At 36.0% G+C, this 15,873-nt stretch overlaps 1 protein-coding gene across 4 annotated transcripts in view; it reads left to right on the top strand.

Moving 5' to 3' along the window:
• The window catches only part of LOC306864887 (phospholipid-transporting ATPase IB-like), a 61,581-nt gene that overhangs the window by 30,822 nt on the left and 14,886 nt on the right, over window positions 1-15,873 (top strand). For all 4 annotated transcript variants that reach the window (XM_079409167.1, XM_079409166.1, XM_079409168.1 and 1 more), the window contains 4 exons: window positions 7,339-7,511; window positions 11,855-12,038; window positions 12,254-12,364; window positions 15,219-15,293. In XM_079409167.1, coding sequence (XP_079265293.1) covers window positions 7,339-7,511; window positions 11,855-12,038; window positions 12,254-12,364; window positions 15,219-15,293 — 543 coding nt within the window. The remainder of the gene's footprint in view (window positions 1-7,338; window positions 7,512-11,854; window positions 12,039-12,253; window positions 12,365-15,218; window positions 15,294-15,873) is intronic.

The raw sequence follows: 15,873 nt of genomic DNA, 5'->3' as shown, positions 1-15,873 counted from the left end.
ACGCAGATTGTGCTCCTCTTTTTCATTCTCTTTGTGTAATACAAATACTATACACAGTACTAAGAAGTCAGCACATGCACAAGACGACTGACATGTGATCGAAATCTCTCTGTCACGCACACTATTTGGGGGCCAGGTATCACACAGGTATCCACATGTTTATTTGTTTTATAAGTATGGGGCTGTTTCTGGCATTTAAAGGGGTAGTTCACACTAAAATGAAAATTCTGTTAGTACTTGTATGTAGAGATCGACCGATATATTTTCCGGATATTTAAGCATTTTTCCATAATCGGATATCGGTTTTGTAATATCGCATTCACCGATAAACAGGATCGCAATTGCAGCGCATCTGAGGGGAGACGAGACAACAACAACAACGGCGTGCAGGTAGCCTACTTGATTTGCTGTAGTTGGTAAACTATTTAATATTACAGTCATTAATGCACAAATTAGATGTATTACATAAATGCCTGATATGTAGTTTATGCAACTTGGCTCTAAGAAATATGATAAATAAGACTCTGTCAAGCCCTGTCCCTATAAAGATATAACTTTGCCTGAAATAACACAGCCATGAATTAGCGCATGTTGGAAATAAAAGCGCTGAATTTAATTCTCTCTGTGGTCTATTAGTCTCGTGAAGTCGGAGTCACGTAGATAATCCGTCAAGTCCTCTCCCAATAAAGACGTAACTTTGCATGAATTAAATAATACAGCCATGAATGATTGCATGTTGGAAATAAAAGCATTGAATTTAATTATCTCTCTGTTGTCTATATGCTCATCATTAGTCTCGTGAAGCCGCTTTCATATTGCAGTTCACTCAGCGGTTGATGCTCAAGAAATGCTCAGCACGGCCACTGCATGTAACTTTTAACAAGATTCACTTTTTTGAAGCACCCTAAATTGTATAAACATTTACAATATAACCATTAATTCATTTACAAACATCTAAATTAATACAACTCTATGGAAATTCTCTGCAATCGATCGCAGTTTGAGTAGCCTATAGTTCTGTGTAAAGGCATAGATAAACCGCTCTGTCAGCAGCATAATTTAGAGCATGCCAGTTGAGAAATGCAATAAAATACAGTGCTTGTTATATTCCAATATTCCAGAGAATATTATTCCGTGAATTAACATTATCCAGTGAATTATTCTTCACTCTTTAGCCTATTAAACAGCTTATAAACCTACTAAAACTGTAGTTAAAAATGAAGTTGATATGACTCCTGTCCTTTATTTATTTTCTCCATTTGAAAACATTAGACATTCTACGTTTATTTTGCTTACTGCTAATATTAGTGTTGCTGCTAAAGCTTTTTATAAATAAAATGTTTTTTATTGTTGTAATACAAAGATTAAATTTAACATGACAGGGCTCTATAGAATGCGACCAAAATGGTAATTTTTTGCGAGTTAAAATTTGACGTGGTCGCATTTGTACGAGTGCATGGTCTGCGCTGCTCCAAAGCGTCTACTTCATACAGCGCGCGCTGCCAGCCGCAGCACATTATAGCAGGGTCAGATTTCACTGATCACGTGAAGAGAGGTGCTTTCAGCGCGAGCGCTTCGTGGGTAGAGCCTGGTTTATACTCGCCGCGTCAGCGCGAAGGTGCGCGTCGCGGACGGAGCGCAACGAAGGATTTTGTTTTCAAACTAAAGTAAAAGACCACTTCTTAAACCAGAGAAGGTGAACATGCTGATGTTCTTGTAGAAAAAACATGCAAGTCCTGTCAGCGACAGCCAGTTTAGTTTTACTTTTCTTTTTGTTTTCGTTTTGAGAAGCTTGTTATCTTTGCTGTTTACCTCACGTTATGCTATGGAGGCTTTCCTTAATTAAAAAAATATTAATATTTATTTGCTTCCTCAGAGTTTGCTAAACATTCTGTAATATACTCTGTATATAATACAGCATGTGATGTGTCCTGTGCCATGCCTGGTCTTATTCGTTTTTGTTAATAAATGTTATGTAAGCTAGTTTGTCATTGTCAACATACTGTTTTATTGTTGTTGTGCTTTTTAATTAAGAATAACGATGAATCCATTTTTTGTTTTAGTCTTAAAAAATGAAAGGTGTATAGATATAAGCAAAACAGACAATTATCCTTTCTTGTAAAATGTGAGACCAAGATCGCAAATTTGAAAGTGAAAGGAATTCCTGTTCACAAAATTTTAATCACAAATAATACAGATGAAAAAGAACGAGTTGAATGTTGAACACTTTCATTACCATATAACTATAAACTGTGATAAAAGTTCATCAGCATGCATTGATTAATCAAATGTGCAAAAACAAAAAAACAAATTGCAATCAAATTATGTGTTCGTGCGACCAACTGAGAAAGTTAGTCGCAAAAGTGAGATCAGTGGGAAGAATGAGTCTAGAGCCCTGCATGAAAGACTGCTAATTCTCAAAACATTTTTTGTTAAGATGACTGAAAGGAGGAAAAACCAAAGGGAAGTATGGACTTGCTTCACGCAGTCATTTATTTACTTTATAACAGTAAATAAATATCGGTTCTGCATATCGGTTATCGGGCACATAAACATGCAAATAATTGGTATCCGTATCGGTAATAAAAAAAATCAATATCGGTCGATCACTACTTGTATGTGGTTATTTTGTCAGTGAAATGCAAATGGTGATCATTTTGACGGTTCATGCAACTATTCCAATACTATAACAGTTCATAGTGACTTCTAAAAAACGTAAATGTGGTCGATATGAGTCCCCCTGTTTAGGCTTTATGTGTTTCTGTTAACTTTTATGGCAATAGTGGAACTTTTAGGTGAACCGAAACTTCATGAAATTCTTATATAGCGAATATAATCCAGGTTATTTATTATTCATCGTATTTACTTAAAAGTATAGAACATTTGAACATAAAGTATAGGTTGTGTGTTTGTGTGCGTGTGTGTGTATAATATATAATTCTATAGGATTTTCATAATATAAAATGTAAGTTTTTTTTTTTTATATATAAGTCATGACCTTTTCCGTGTGTGTGAGAGAGAGAGAGAGAGAGAGAGAGAGAGAGACCTCACTGCCTTATGCTGTTTATGACAGAACTGCCTTGCTGCTTCACTGCCATTGAACAGATAAGGTGACCTGTCATGTCACAGCAGTTGGCCTTAATGTCTCACTCACTCACTTGTGTCTGTGTGTGTGTGTGTGTGTGTGTGTGTGTGATTTCTCTATGAATGGAGAATGTGATCTGTGATATGTAACACCAAAGGGGCCTTTCTCTCTATTCTAAATATAAATGTGATAAGATCCCTTTCGCAGGAACCTGAGAACACAACAAAGCTGCAGTGTGTGTGTGTGTGTGTGTGTCTGTTTGTCTGTGTGTGTGCGCTTGTACAGTAGTGTTTTCTATAAATGTATGTGTGTTTGTGAGAACATGTACTCTATTCAGTTCCCAGCACAAAGACGTACAGAAAATAACATTTAGCTTGGATCATGAAATACATTCACTTCTGATTTCTGTCAAGGAATGACAGAGAAAAATGTACAGCACATCCCAAATAGGGGAAGTCTGGAGTCTAAATGAGTCCTTAATGGGTAAAACACTAGTTTTCTCTAGAGTGCCTCATCAGGATTTCCAAGCACAAGGTCTCAGTAGAAATTACAGAGTAACAATGAAACTTGGGGGCGTCGTCTGTACATCAGCATCAGCTGTCCAATAGTCTCTGTCCGGACATCCCGTCCTGTCAATCAAATATCTCTTTAAAACTCATCACCACCTGAACTCATCCAACACACTCACATCCCTCATCATTTGGGAGAAACTAGTACTAGTCTTGTATACTATATGTAAGGGTTCCCAACCTTTTGTTTTTGTCAGTTAAACCCCTGGGAGTGTTTGTTTTATACATTTATTTATTTATAATTAATACCCTCGATATTTTAAGGAATGGTTTAATCTTTTGTTAATTTTAATAAATAACAATTAGACAAATTTTCGTTTGTAAAACTAATGTTTTATATTTTTATGGTTTTAATTTTACACTTTAAAAAAATTAAGCATTTTTGATTGCCATTTCATAACTTTAAACGCATCAAAAAAATACCCACTGATAAACATCTATAATACAATTAGATATTTGCAATTAATATGTTGCTTTTAAAATATATATATATATATATATATATTGCCTAATCTTCTCGGTGGTTTAGACCGTGATGGAAACGCAGACAGCAACAGGTCTGGGGGAAGAAAAGTTCCTGGGACATATTGTTCCCGGTAATTTCGGTGGAAAAGCGGCTTGTGTTTCACAGAACTAATCGTTGCCTGGGTTGCGTAGGCTACGTATATGTGGGGCGGATCTATCAAAATAGGGGCGAGACCCTTTTGGGGTAGGGGCGTGTTTGTTTTGGTGATTTCAAATATCAACGTTTTAATGTTAATGTAAGTTTTCCTAGTATTTTCTAATCCTACTAATGAATGAATTTATTTGTTTGTTTTTGCTGTTCTTAAGTAATTGCATGGTTATAGTCAGTGAAACTGTATGTCTTGAGTAATGCAGGATGAATTCTGTGTTCAGCGTGTTGTTTGTCCTGGGATTAAGATTTGGTGACTGTTAGAGGTTCCCATGGACATGGGGCTGGCAGCTGTGATAGCGAGAGATTTGACTGGAACGTTCTTCCGGCTTATTAGCACCTCTGTGTTGGAGTATTACGATGTTTACTGCAACGCGAAGCTAATTGCTCACACGCACACAAACCCACGCACCCACTCATACACAAACATTTAGAAGGTCATTAATGTGGTCATTTAATTGTTAAATAAATAAGATATGCAAACAGTCCTGTTAGTCCCAGGTAAAGATTTATGAACTCACACCCTGGAGAGAGACACATTGACGCATCCTGTCTGAAGTTCAGGAGTTAATACCAAATCGAACCAGCCGTGAGTGTCTAATGGAGAGAGAGCGGAAAAGAGAGAGCTGACTTTAATAATAAACTAGGAAATTTAGTTGGTAATGAATTACCAGTAGCAGTTTTCTTAGGCCACTGTTTATACATTAAGACACACACACACACACACACACAAATACTTTGACTTTCAGCACTCCCTTGATCCATAATCAGTCTTAATTCTTCCATTACGTTTCTGTTTTTCTTTCCCTCATGTTTTCCTGGGAAAGGTGAAAGCAAACAGGAATTCCTGAATGAAAAGATAAACACACACACACATTAACAGGCTAAACATGTTCGGGTTGAGCTGAGGAGAGGAGATGAGCTCTAGTTACTCCGGAATCTTGATGGCTGATCTCAGTTCTGCTATAAACCATTTCCCAAAACCTCACTCCCCTGCCTACATAGGCAGCTGCCTTCTGAGGGAACATCCTAACCACCTTGGAACGCCTAAGCACAGGAGGCACAACTTGTGATTAGTTTCATTAAAGTCTGATATTAGCATGTTCCTAAGCTAACAATTCAATAATCATTGTAAGCATAAAAAACAGGCAAATAATAAATAAAATAACCAATTTGCATGAGCTATTTTTAGCAATACTTTTCAGTGTTGAAAGAAAAAGTACATATACATAAAGTACATACTTTTAAAAGGAGCGCACTTGGTTATTAATATACTTAGTTTACTTTAAAAGAATATACTTAAGTGCAAGCTAAATATAATGTTTTGAGACATGAATGTTATTTACAAATAACATACAAATGTATAATTGTATGGCAAATTTATATAAAATTTCTGTTTCTATTGTTTATTTATATTAAATTTCCATCATCAAATCTATTGTTTGAAAGCATTTATGGTAAGCTAAAATAAACCTTAATGTAATTCTATTAAAACTTATATGTTGTGTATTTAAATATATTTGTAATTACACATTTGTGATGATGAAGCTGCAATTTAATACATTTAAAATAAATTTACTTTAAATGATTATTGAATTATAATCAAATTCTTTGCATATGCTTTAGTTTGTTAGTCAACACTAATAATCAAATTAAGTGTACTTCAAAGCATGATAAAACACTATTAAAACAATAATTGAAAGTTTATTTTAAAGTGAAACTTTATATTTTGCATTATTACAAAGTACATTTTTAAAAAGCGTTCTTAAGTGTGTTAAGTCATGAAAGTACACTTAAGTGGCCTTTTATTTCCTATATATTTTCTTTTATCTGCAAGTGGTTCTTCAAGGGATAGTTCGCTTTTAGTTGATCCCCACTGACTTGCATAGTGGGGTTTTTTTCCATACATGGAAGTCAGTGGGGACCAGTAACTGAAGGTGAACTATCTCTTTAAAAAACATATTTTTTAAGATTTGAAATGCACTAAAAGTGCACATTCGGTACAAGTAAGCACCATTTACAAGGACAGCACAGTGCATTCTGGGATAAAGCGCGCACATTATGCCCTAAAATACTACTTGTATTGGCAGTTCGTGGAGTTTTGGAGCAGAGCGATAATTTCTTCAAGATATTGATTAGAGTCGGCAGTATGGAGTGAATTCATCCTCTGTGTTACACGAAGGCTGTCGTAGCGCTGACAGAGACTTCAACAGCTGCGTTCATGTATGTTTGTGTGTGTGTGCATGTGTGGCCATCAGTGCCGTGCCTCGTTGTGTGCTGCGTCGTCCACATGTTTCTCGTTACAGATTGAAGTATGTTTGTTTTCTCTATTAGTGACTCTGTCCCATTATCAAGATCTCAATCAGAAACCGCCTGCAACCACAATTCAATAAACACGCACGCACATATTTCACCTACTCTTTTTATCTCTCCATGTCTTTTTGTCTCATATGTGCATTCTTGCACACACATGTTTGACTACTTATCTTAATATGGATATAGTTGTATTTTTATAAAATGCTAACTAGCTGGCATTTAGCTCTTGACACAAACTTTCCTTTCCTTCCTCCTTGCTTTATCATATTTCTCTTTCTCTCTTCCCATATAAAGTTCTTGTTGGCCAACAGTTGATGCTTTCGAGTCCTTTAAGGGCTTTGAGTGTCTCGGGTGACAGGATGATGTGTAACAGGTGTGTGTGTGTGTGAGATTGTGGCGCTAACAGCTCCAATGACACCACTTAAAACATCCCTTTCAACTTCCTTTGGCATTATGCTCTTGCTCTGATATATGTGTGTGTGTGATTCATGTGTGTGCGTGAGTTGTGTGTGAAGTGTACTGTTAGGGAAATAAATGTGTGCTGGCATGTTTCTCAGGAAAGGATTGAAGTGGTTTTATATAGCAATGGACATGGTATAGAAATTAAACTGACAAATATGAATGTGTTGTTATATATGTATTTATGGGTTTTTAGTGTGTGTGGTCATACATTTTCTCCCTTTCTTGCCCCCCAGGCCACCAGGGCCACACTAACCGCTCATTGCTCCTCGCTGGGTGACAGTCTGAGGAAGGAGAATGAGTTAGCGCTCATCATAGATGGACAGACGCTCAAATACGCCCTCTCTTTCGAAGTGCGTCAGGCCTTCCTCGACCTTGCGCTGTCCTGCAAGGCCGTCATCTGCTGCAGGTACTGTATATAGACAGAAATGCACACAAAAATCCTCACAAATGTATTAACATCACTGCATTTATATACACGCTAATGATAAACTCGGGGGAAAATGTTATTTATGTCAGTTCTTTTGGAGAAATACAAATACAATCAGCAGAGACATGGCAGTACAAATTTATATCGGCATCTCACTCACGATATGATAGGCTACGTTCACACTGTCAGTTTTTGGGATTGACAACCACATTTACTTACATGTGTGAGTCTCGAAATGTCCCGTTCACACAGCAACTTGCAGTAGTGTCTCGAAAACTGTCTGTATGAATATGCAACGGGAGTTAAGCCCGTATTCCTATCAGTAACCATAGCGACAGTGACCGAAGTAATATCAAAGATGGCAATGTCCATAAAACTAAAATATTTTTCACTTTCTGACATGACTAGAGTCCAATCGAACTGCAAGTTCATCCATCAAATCTTCATTAACCAACAGCAGCTTTTAAATTTGTGTGGAGTGCGGAGTATTTCAGTTGCGCGCAGAAAACTATACTGACGGAAGAGCGGCTCTGGTGGAGAAAAACTGACTAAAACTTTCAGATGACACACAGCTCATTTCGCCATCACTGTAAGTTACTGAAATCAAACATGAAAACTCGTAACACACATTAGACACGCGTTTGTGCAGCACAGCGGCTTTTTCTCGCGCTGTATGACGTGACAGACAACTAGTTGTCCAGTCCTGTTCCGTTCTCACAGTGCGCGTGTTCCGAGAATGCGGTTGTGAATCCTGAAAATTTACAGGTGTGAGTTCTGTTACAGAATGCGGTTGTCACATCCGTAAATAACCGCACTGTGTGTGAACGTAACCGTATTAAGGACTCAAATACAGGACTGACAATAGCATTCTGCTGCTGTGTGAATGTGGCCATAGAGTGTGTGAGAGTGTGTGTGTGGAAGTTTGTATGTTTAAAATATAAGTATTTATTTATTAATTTATTTTTTGATGTGTCTGTACATATACTTTTTAGATTTAGTTATTGTTTTATTTATATCTATCTATGAATCTGTCTATCGATCTACTGATTTTGGATTTTGATGGAATAAAATTAGTTGATTAATATTGTTATTTATTTACTATGGAAGCCCATGTCCGCCACTGAATAAAAAATAAAAAAAGGTTAATGCGACTTTTTATCTCACAATTCTGACTTTTTTTCTCAGAACTGCATGATATGAACACGCAATTGCAAGTTATAAAGTCCAATTCTGAGGGGGGGGAGAGACTGATATGTTATCAGAATTGCGAGTTTATATTTCACAATTCTGACTAAATAATTCACAATTGTGTGTTATAAAGTCAGAATTGTGAGATATAAACTTGCAATTCTGAGAAAAAAAGTAAAAAATTCTGACTTTACCATTCTCAGAATTGCAAGTTTGTTTCGCAAGTCTGACTTTATAACTTGCAATAATCTCATAATTGAAATTTGTAGTGTATTTATAATCTCATAATTCTGAGGGAGAAAAGTCAGAATTGCGAGATGTAAACTCACAATTGTGAGATAAAAAGTAGCAATTACCTTTTTTTTTTTTTTTTTTTTTATTCCGTGGCGGAAACGGGCTTCCATAATTTACTTTATTTATTTATTTATTTATTTACACAGAAATATTTAAATAAATATCAACTTTTTATGCTGTGTATGTAGATAGAAATATCTATATATACAGTAATTATTCTTATAATTATTACACAACATACTGTTTTTTTTTTTTTTTTTTTGCAATAGTTGGTAATATAAAAATATTCTTTATATTTACAATATACAATATGCTGTGTATTTTATAATTATATTTGATACACATTTTTTCCTCCTGTATCCTTAGCTGCATACAGGAAAAATACAGTTATAATGAAAGTTAATATAGTTATAGTTAATGTGAATGTAGAGGTATAACATTAATCTAGATTAATCTAATTTGATTAGAAATATTTTAGTTTAGATTTGATGTAAAAAAAAAAAAAAGTAATAACTTCATAAGCATAAGTCTCAGTTTGCTCATCATATAATTGCTATGTTGTCTCGGAGAAACATTTAAGATATTAAAAAGATCTTCTCTGGGGTTTTTATTTATTTTGGGTATTCATTCAGGCATTAGCACTGAACAGCCGTGTGTGTGTGTGTAAACCAAAAAAAAAGAAACCCTACCTTTTATTTCTCCAAATGAGAGATTTTGCTCTGCATGGATGTGCATGTGTGTGCATCCTTATGAAAGGTTGTGTCTTGCCCTGGGTGACTAAATAACTGGTGAAAATAAGTGCTTGGCTCCCAGAACAGAGAGGCTGTGCAGAGGTAATGTAATATACTGAGCTCTGTGCAAATGTCAAACTAATGATGACTCACTTACTGTCATTATACACACACACACACACACACACTCTCACACACAGGTAGACAATGCAGTCATTCACATCACATTGTTGAAAACCGTAAATGTTTATCTGAACATAATCTGAATATAAATAAGCGTGCTGTAAGTTTCGGACAGTTCTGATTCAATAATAAAGTGTGTTTCCATCTGTGTGAGGGAGTAATTGACTTGCTGTTGCATTAAGCCCATATCCGGACTGTGGTCTCCAAGGCCCTACAAACCGACTGAACCAACCCTTCCAGCACCCCCCACACTGTCCCGAACCGCACAAATCCACAGACAACCAGCAGAGAGGAGCACAAATGTGTGTGTGTCTAAGAGAGAGTTTGCATCTGTGTGTGTGTGTGTGTGTGTGCGCTCCATGCATGGTTTCCTGAGTTCACACTCTGTTTGTTTAAAGAGCTGCTTTAACCTTCTTATTTTCTGCTCAATTCCACCATGAAGAACATTAGCCAGCCTTTCATCTGCCTACTGCCTCAGATCTCCCCTCCGGCTCACTGAGATTTTTTTGAGGTATAGAGTTATAGTGGAAAAGGGTGGAATCGATCAACAAAATGACAAGAGAAAGTGCTTTGGGGAGGATTTGTCTTTTCGATTTTCGATTTTTATGAGTATACCATGCCCACGCTATTAGGTTGATCATACGTCTCTACTAGCTCGCACTTTTCTGGCCAGTTTTGTCGAAACTTTGTATTTGCAGCACTTCTAATGTTACGGTCTCCTTTTGGTTAAGTATTTATGTTGTAGCATTTCTCATTTGTTGGGTAACAGCTGCTAAATGAATTAATGTTAATGTATGCCAGTGATCATTAATTTTTCTTGGAAATCGCATCCAAAACCTTCTATAGGGAGATTATATTGTGGTTCTCTGTTTCTACGAAGTTTCATGATATCGTTTGGGCTTGCTGTGTTGATATAATGATTTATTTTTCCTGATATTTTGGTACTGACTGAGTAATGTATTAATGGTCCAAAACACATTTACTTCAAAACTTACCATGGTATAAGTAAAAAATAAAATAAAATAAATAAATACTGTTGTTTCAGTGTCCAAAACACATTTACTTAAAAAAAAAAAAAATGAGAGTGTGTAGATATGTTCAAAAATACATAATTTTTTTAGATATTAGGTAAATTGTTCCATAAGTATAAATAGATTGAGCTAGCAGGCTAATTGTCATGGTAAAGTGGTACAGTATGCTAAGCTAGAAACATGAAGAAGACATGAAGACAAAAAAAACATGAAGATGCATTTAATTTCACAATTTATATAATTTATTATATGTGACAGTTGCTTAAATAATTGGTATATGTGACAGAATTTAAAGGAATAGTTAACCTAAAATATGAATTCTGCCATCAGTTACTCACCTGATGTTGTTCCAAACTCATTCAGTGAAGATATTTGTAATATTCTCTCATGATTTTTGTCCATCGATTGATCCAAATCCATGCGATCAAAATGTACATGGATCAAATAGTATGAAAAGACATTGTAAAGTTAATCCATATGAAACGAGCAGTTTAATCCAAGTCTTCCGAAGAAATGTGATGAACAGATTTAGTTTAAGTTTAATTCACTTATAAACATTGATTAACACTCACATGATCGCAAGAGAACAAACCTTACTGGTTCTCATGCATCAAGCACAAGGTGATTCAGACAACATGCAATATAAAACAATTTTGAATCATTTCTAATCAGGCACTGTATAGAGTACCCAATAAAAGTTCTTTCAGCCAATGGAATCACTTTGCGGTCTAAATTGTTCATGACACCAAACTTCTTGGTCATTTCACACTTCTCTTGCTGTCTGATGATGTTGTCACTTTAATGAACCGATTCAGACGTTATAGACGTATTATAAAGCATATTTGAGAACATGACCATTTTCTGAGATGTAAATTTTGTCATGTTTTTCTTTCAGGGTGTCTCCGTTGCAGAAGTCAGAGATCGTGGATATGGTGAAGAAGCATGTGAAGGCCATCACACTGGCTATCGGAGACGGAGCCAACGATGTGGGCATGATACAGACGGCACATGTGGGAGTGGGCATCAGCGGGAACGAGGGCATGCAAGCCACCAATTCATCTGACTACTCTATAGCCCAGGTCTGACACAAGTACACTCATGTAATTCATTATTCTGTGGCTCGGTCACACACACACATCTCCTCTTTAAAAACATAATTACACTACCACAACACAAAACACACAGCAGTCTTCTGCCCACAGCGCTGTTGTATCCGGGTAGCTGCTCCTGCAGTAATGGTTCACATGTGTTCCTGCGGGCAAACTAATTCTTCTCTCAACCGCTCTCTCTTTAGTTCTCATACCTGGAGAAGTTGCTATTGGTTCACGGGGCTTGGAGTTACAACCGGGTCACCAAATGTATCCTGTACTGCTTCTACAAGAATGTGGTTCTGTACATCATTGAGGTGTGTACATTAATCGCAATTAAGTGTGTGTGAGACTTTTAAAGGGGTAGATCACTTAAAAATGACAATTCTGTCATCATCTGTCTTCATGTTCCCAACTTGTATGGTTTTCTTTCTTCTTTAAAACACAAAAGGAGATGTTAGGCAGAAAGTTCACGCTTCCATTTCCATACAGTGGATTTAATGCTTTGTTTGAGTAGCAGAAAAAACTGACTAAATAGTGCCAAGTCTGACTGTAATGATTTCGAAATCCCCTGGTATGTGTTTTGTTGTGAGAGTTGATAGAAACAGTGGATGGCAATATTTTCAGAAAATGTCAATTTCTCACACAAAGCTATAAAGTGACTATATAAAATGTTATTTTATTTTAGAATGTATTTTACCAATATTTATTTTCAAATATATTTTAGAAAAAAAAGAAATTATATTTATTGAATGAATGAATGAATGATGCATTTATATAGCGCTTTATTGTGTATTGCTGTACACCCAAAGCGCTTTACAATCATGTGGGGGGGTCTCTCCTCAACCACCATCAGTTGAATAAACCATTATTTATATATACACAGACACACACACACACACAGAGCCAGCCAAAAGTTTTTGAACAGTAGGGTTTTTTATGTTTTTTTAAAGAATTCTCTTCTCCTCGCCAAGCCTTCATATGCTGAAAGTGTACCTTTGATCAAAGGAATAAATTACATTTTAAAATATATTCAAATAGAAATCAGTTATTTTTAAATAGTAAAAATATTTCACAGCATTACTGCTTTTGCTGAATTTTGAATCAAATAAATGCAGGCTTGGTGAGGAGAAGAGTGTTCTTTAAAAAAGATGAAAAACTGTTAAAAATTTTAATCGCGTTAATCACAGTCATGGACTGTGATTAATCATAATTAATCGCAAATTTAAAATACTAGGATTTACCTGTAAATCTGTTGAAATAAAAAAATGCATGACAAACTAGTTTAAGGAAACCTAACCTTTCACACCTCCACTAAGTATGAGACAATATTATTATTATTATTATTATTATTTTTTTTTTTTAGCCATTATCAGCCTTTATACTGGCAATGAAACTTTTACCAAGCCACATCGCTTCAATCCCAGTATACATTTACCCAACTATTATCAAAAGTATTTCTAAATAAATACAACAAAACATTTTCTTGCGACCTTACGTGATGTATTATGACAATGCATTATGATGAAGAACTGGACCTGTTCTGCAGGTGCATTAGAGCTAACATTAACATCATGCTACATAAGACAATTTATGAGATTAATAGAACACTTTTACTCAGAACTCACTTTAAACCACCATCGAGTGTTTGCAATAACTTCCTTTTGCGATCACGTGTGTGTATATATCGCCTACACTTTGGGCGGCCGAAGTTACATTATAAAAGTAATGTTACTTCGCAAGTAATGCAACCCATGGCTCTGTAATTTTTCCCACGGCTGTATTTTCAAAATAGCCCAATCGTGCGGGAAAATCGTGACCCTGGCCTGGCAACACTGGTTATAAATTACTAATATCACATAGAATTTAGGATGGACAGTGCCTTCCGCGCTGCGATGACTGCAAGAAGTTGGGGTCAAAGCTTATCAAACGATTAATTTGCGGTTAAAAAATATTAACGTGTTAAGATTTTTAGATTAATCGCATGCGTTAACGTTGACAGCCCTAATTTAAATACATACACAATATGTATGTATACATGTGTATATACAACATATTACATTTCTAATATTGTTATAAATGTACAATGTTTATATATAGAATGAAAGAATACAATGTTATAAATACAAACAATACATTTCAAGAAAGTTTTAAGTGTTTGGGGTGACATGAGGGCAAGTATATTTTTCATTTATTTTTGGCCAAACTTTTTCTTTAAACAACAAAGTTTTGCCTTTGGAATGTGTTGTACTTGCAGATCACTTTTTAAAGAGAGTCATCGAAATTAGCCCTGATCCACACACACACACAAACATGCTCACATAGTTTTTTTTTCTCTCCTTTTACTTGCCTTTTTTCATACAGACACCCTTGCGTACATTAAGTAGACTGCTTGCAGCTGTTTATGGAAGTGTTTGACAGTGATAAATGAGATGCCCCCTCTAGTCTCTGCTTTCCATCACACACACACACTCACAGGCACAGACAAAGAGCCGCTGACCCCTATCTATAGTGCCTGGGTCCTTCCAGTTCAAAAAGGCATACCAGATACACACTGTCATTCGAGAGCAGTGTGTGTGTGCGCGCTAGGTAGAGTGTGAGCTTTACTGACATGGTCACCGTTCTGTCTGCTGGAGCATTTGTCAGCTGTGCCACCCCTTAAAATGTCAGCAGGTGCAGAAACATGCCCCCCTCATTCGCCCGAGGACTCTGCCTGTGTGTTCTGGAGTGTATGCTGCTATTTGTGTGTGTTAAAGGAAGAGTTGGGTAAAGGTTAAATGTTTAGATGTCTCTATATTTGTGGAATGCAATTGTCCATGCACATCTGTCCTTTTTTGCGGGAGAGGGGCATTTTTGGGGTCTTACCGGGGATTAGCTTCCAGCAAAGAAGAGCTTTAAAGGTCAAAGTTCACAGACTGTTTTTGTCTTCATAGTGGAGACATTGTGGGGGATGGACAGCTAGTGTACATGTGTATGAGCGTGTGTGTGTGTGTGTGTGTGTGTGTGTGTGTGTGTGTAGGCTTTTGTTTGTATGAATTGACCTCTGCCTTGAGATTGATGTTGTCCGAAAGTATTTTGCTAGAGGGTTTCCATGTTACTCATCTTTTTTCTCTTTGTAGTGTTTATCTTCACTTCTGTATTTTAACACACTTCCATCTCTTTTTCCCTCAGCTTTGGTTTGCGTTTGTAAACGGTTTCTCTGGACAGATCCTGTTTGAACGTTGGTGCATTGGCCTGTACAATGTGGTATGTGTGTGTATGTCTCTCTCTCTTTATAGTTTTTAACATATTATGGTCAAACATTTGGTGCACTCCTGACAAGGCTTTGGTGGCATCAAATGTCTAATTCATAGAGAAGACCATCACCGAATGCATTGTGGCAAATTCTATGAAAACATTCATCTAAAATGTTAGATAATTGACAGTTACAATGATAGACCAAAAAAGATATCAGCCAATTTTTGGCCTTATTTATCAGCAGATAAATGTGGCCACTTGGCAATTTTTATAAATATTGTGTGAATAAATTGAATGCACCAAAAAGAAGTCTCTTTTGCTCAGCAGGACTTAATTTACTTTATTAAAAATACAGTAATATTGTCAAATATTGTTACAGTTTAAAATGGCTGTTTTCTGTTTTATTATATTTTGAATTATAATTTATTCCTGACGCAAAGCTGAATTTTCAGCATCATTACTCCAGTCTTCAGTGTCACATGATCCTTCAGAAAACATTCTGATTTGCTGCTCAAGAAACATTTATTATGTGCTGCTTTATTTTAATTTTTTGTAAAGGATTCTTACATAGAATATAAATACAAATTAA

The sequence above is a fragment of the Barbus barbus genome (genome assembly GCF_936440315.1).
Source record: "Barbus barbus genome assembly, chromosome: 46".
Lineage (NCBI taxonomy): Eukaryota > Metazoa > Chordata > Actinopteri > Cypriniformes > Cyprinidae > Barbus > Barbus barbus.
Note: the sequence above shows the minus strand (reverse complement) of the source record. Positions and strands in the feature narration are given on the sequence as shown.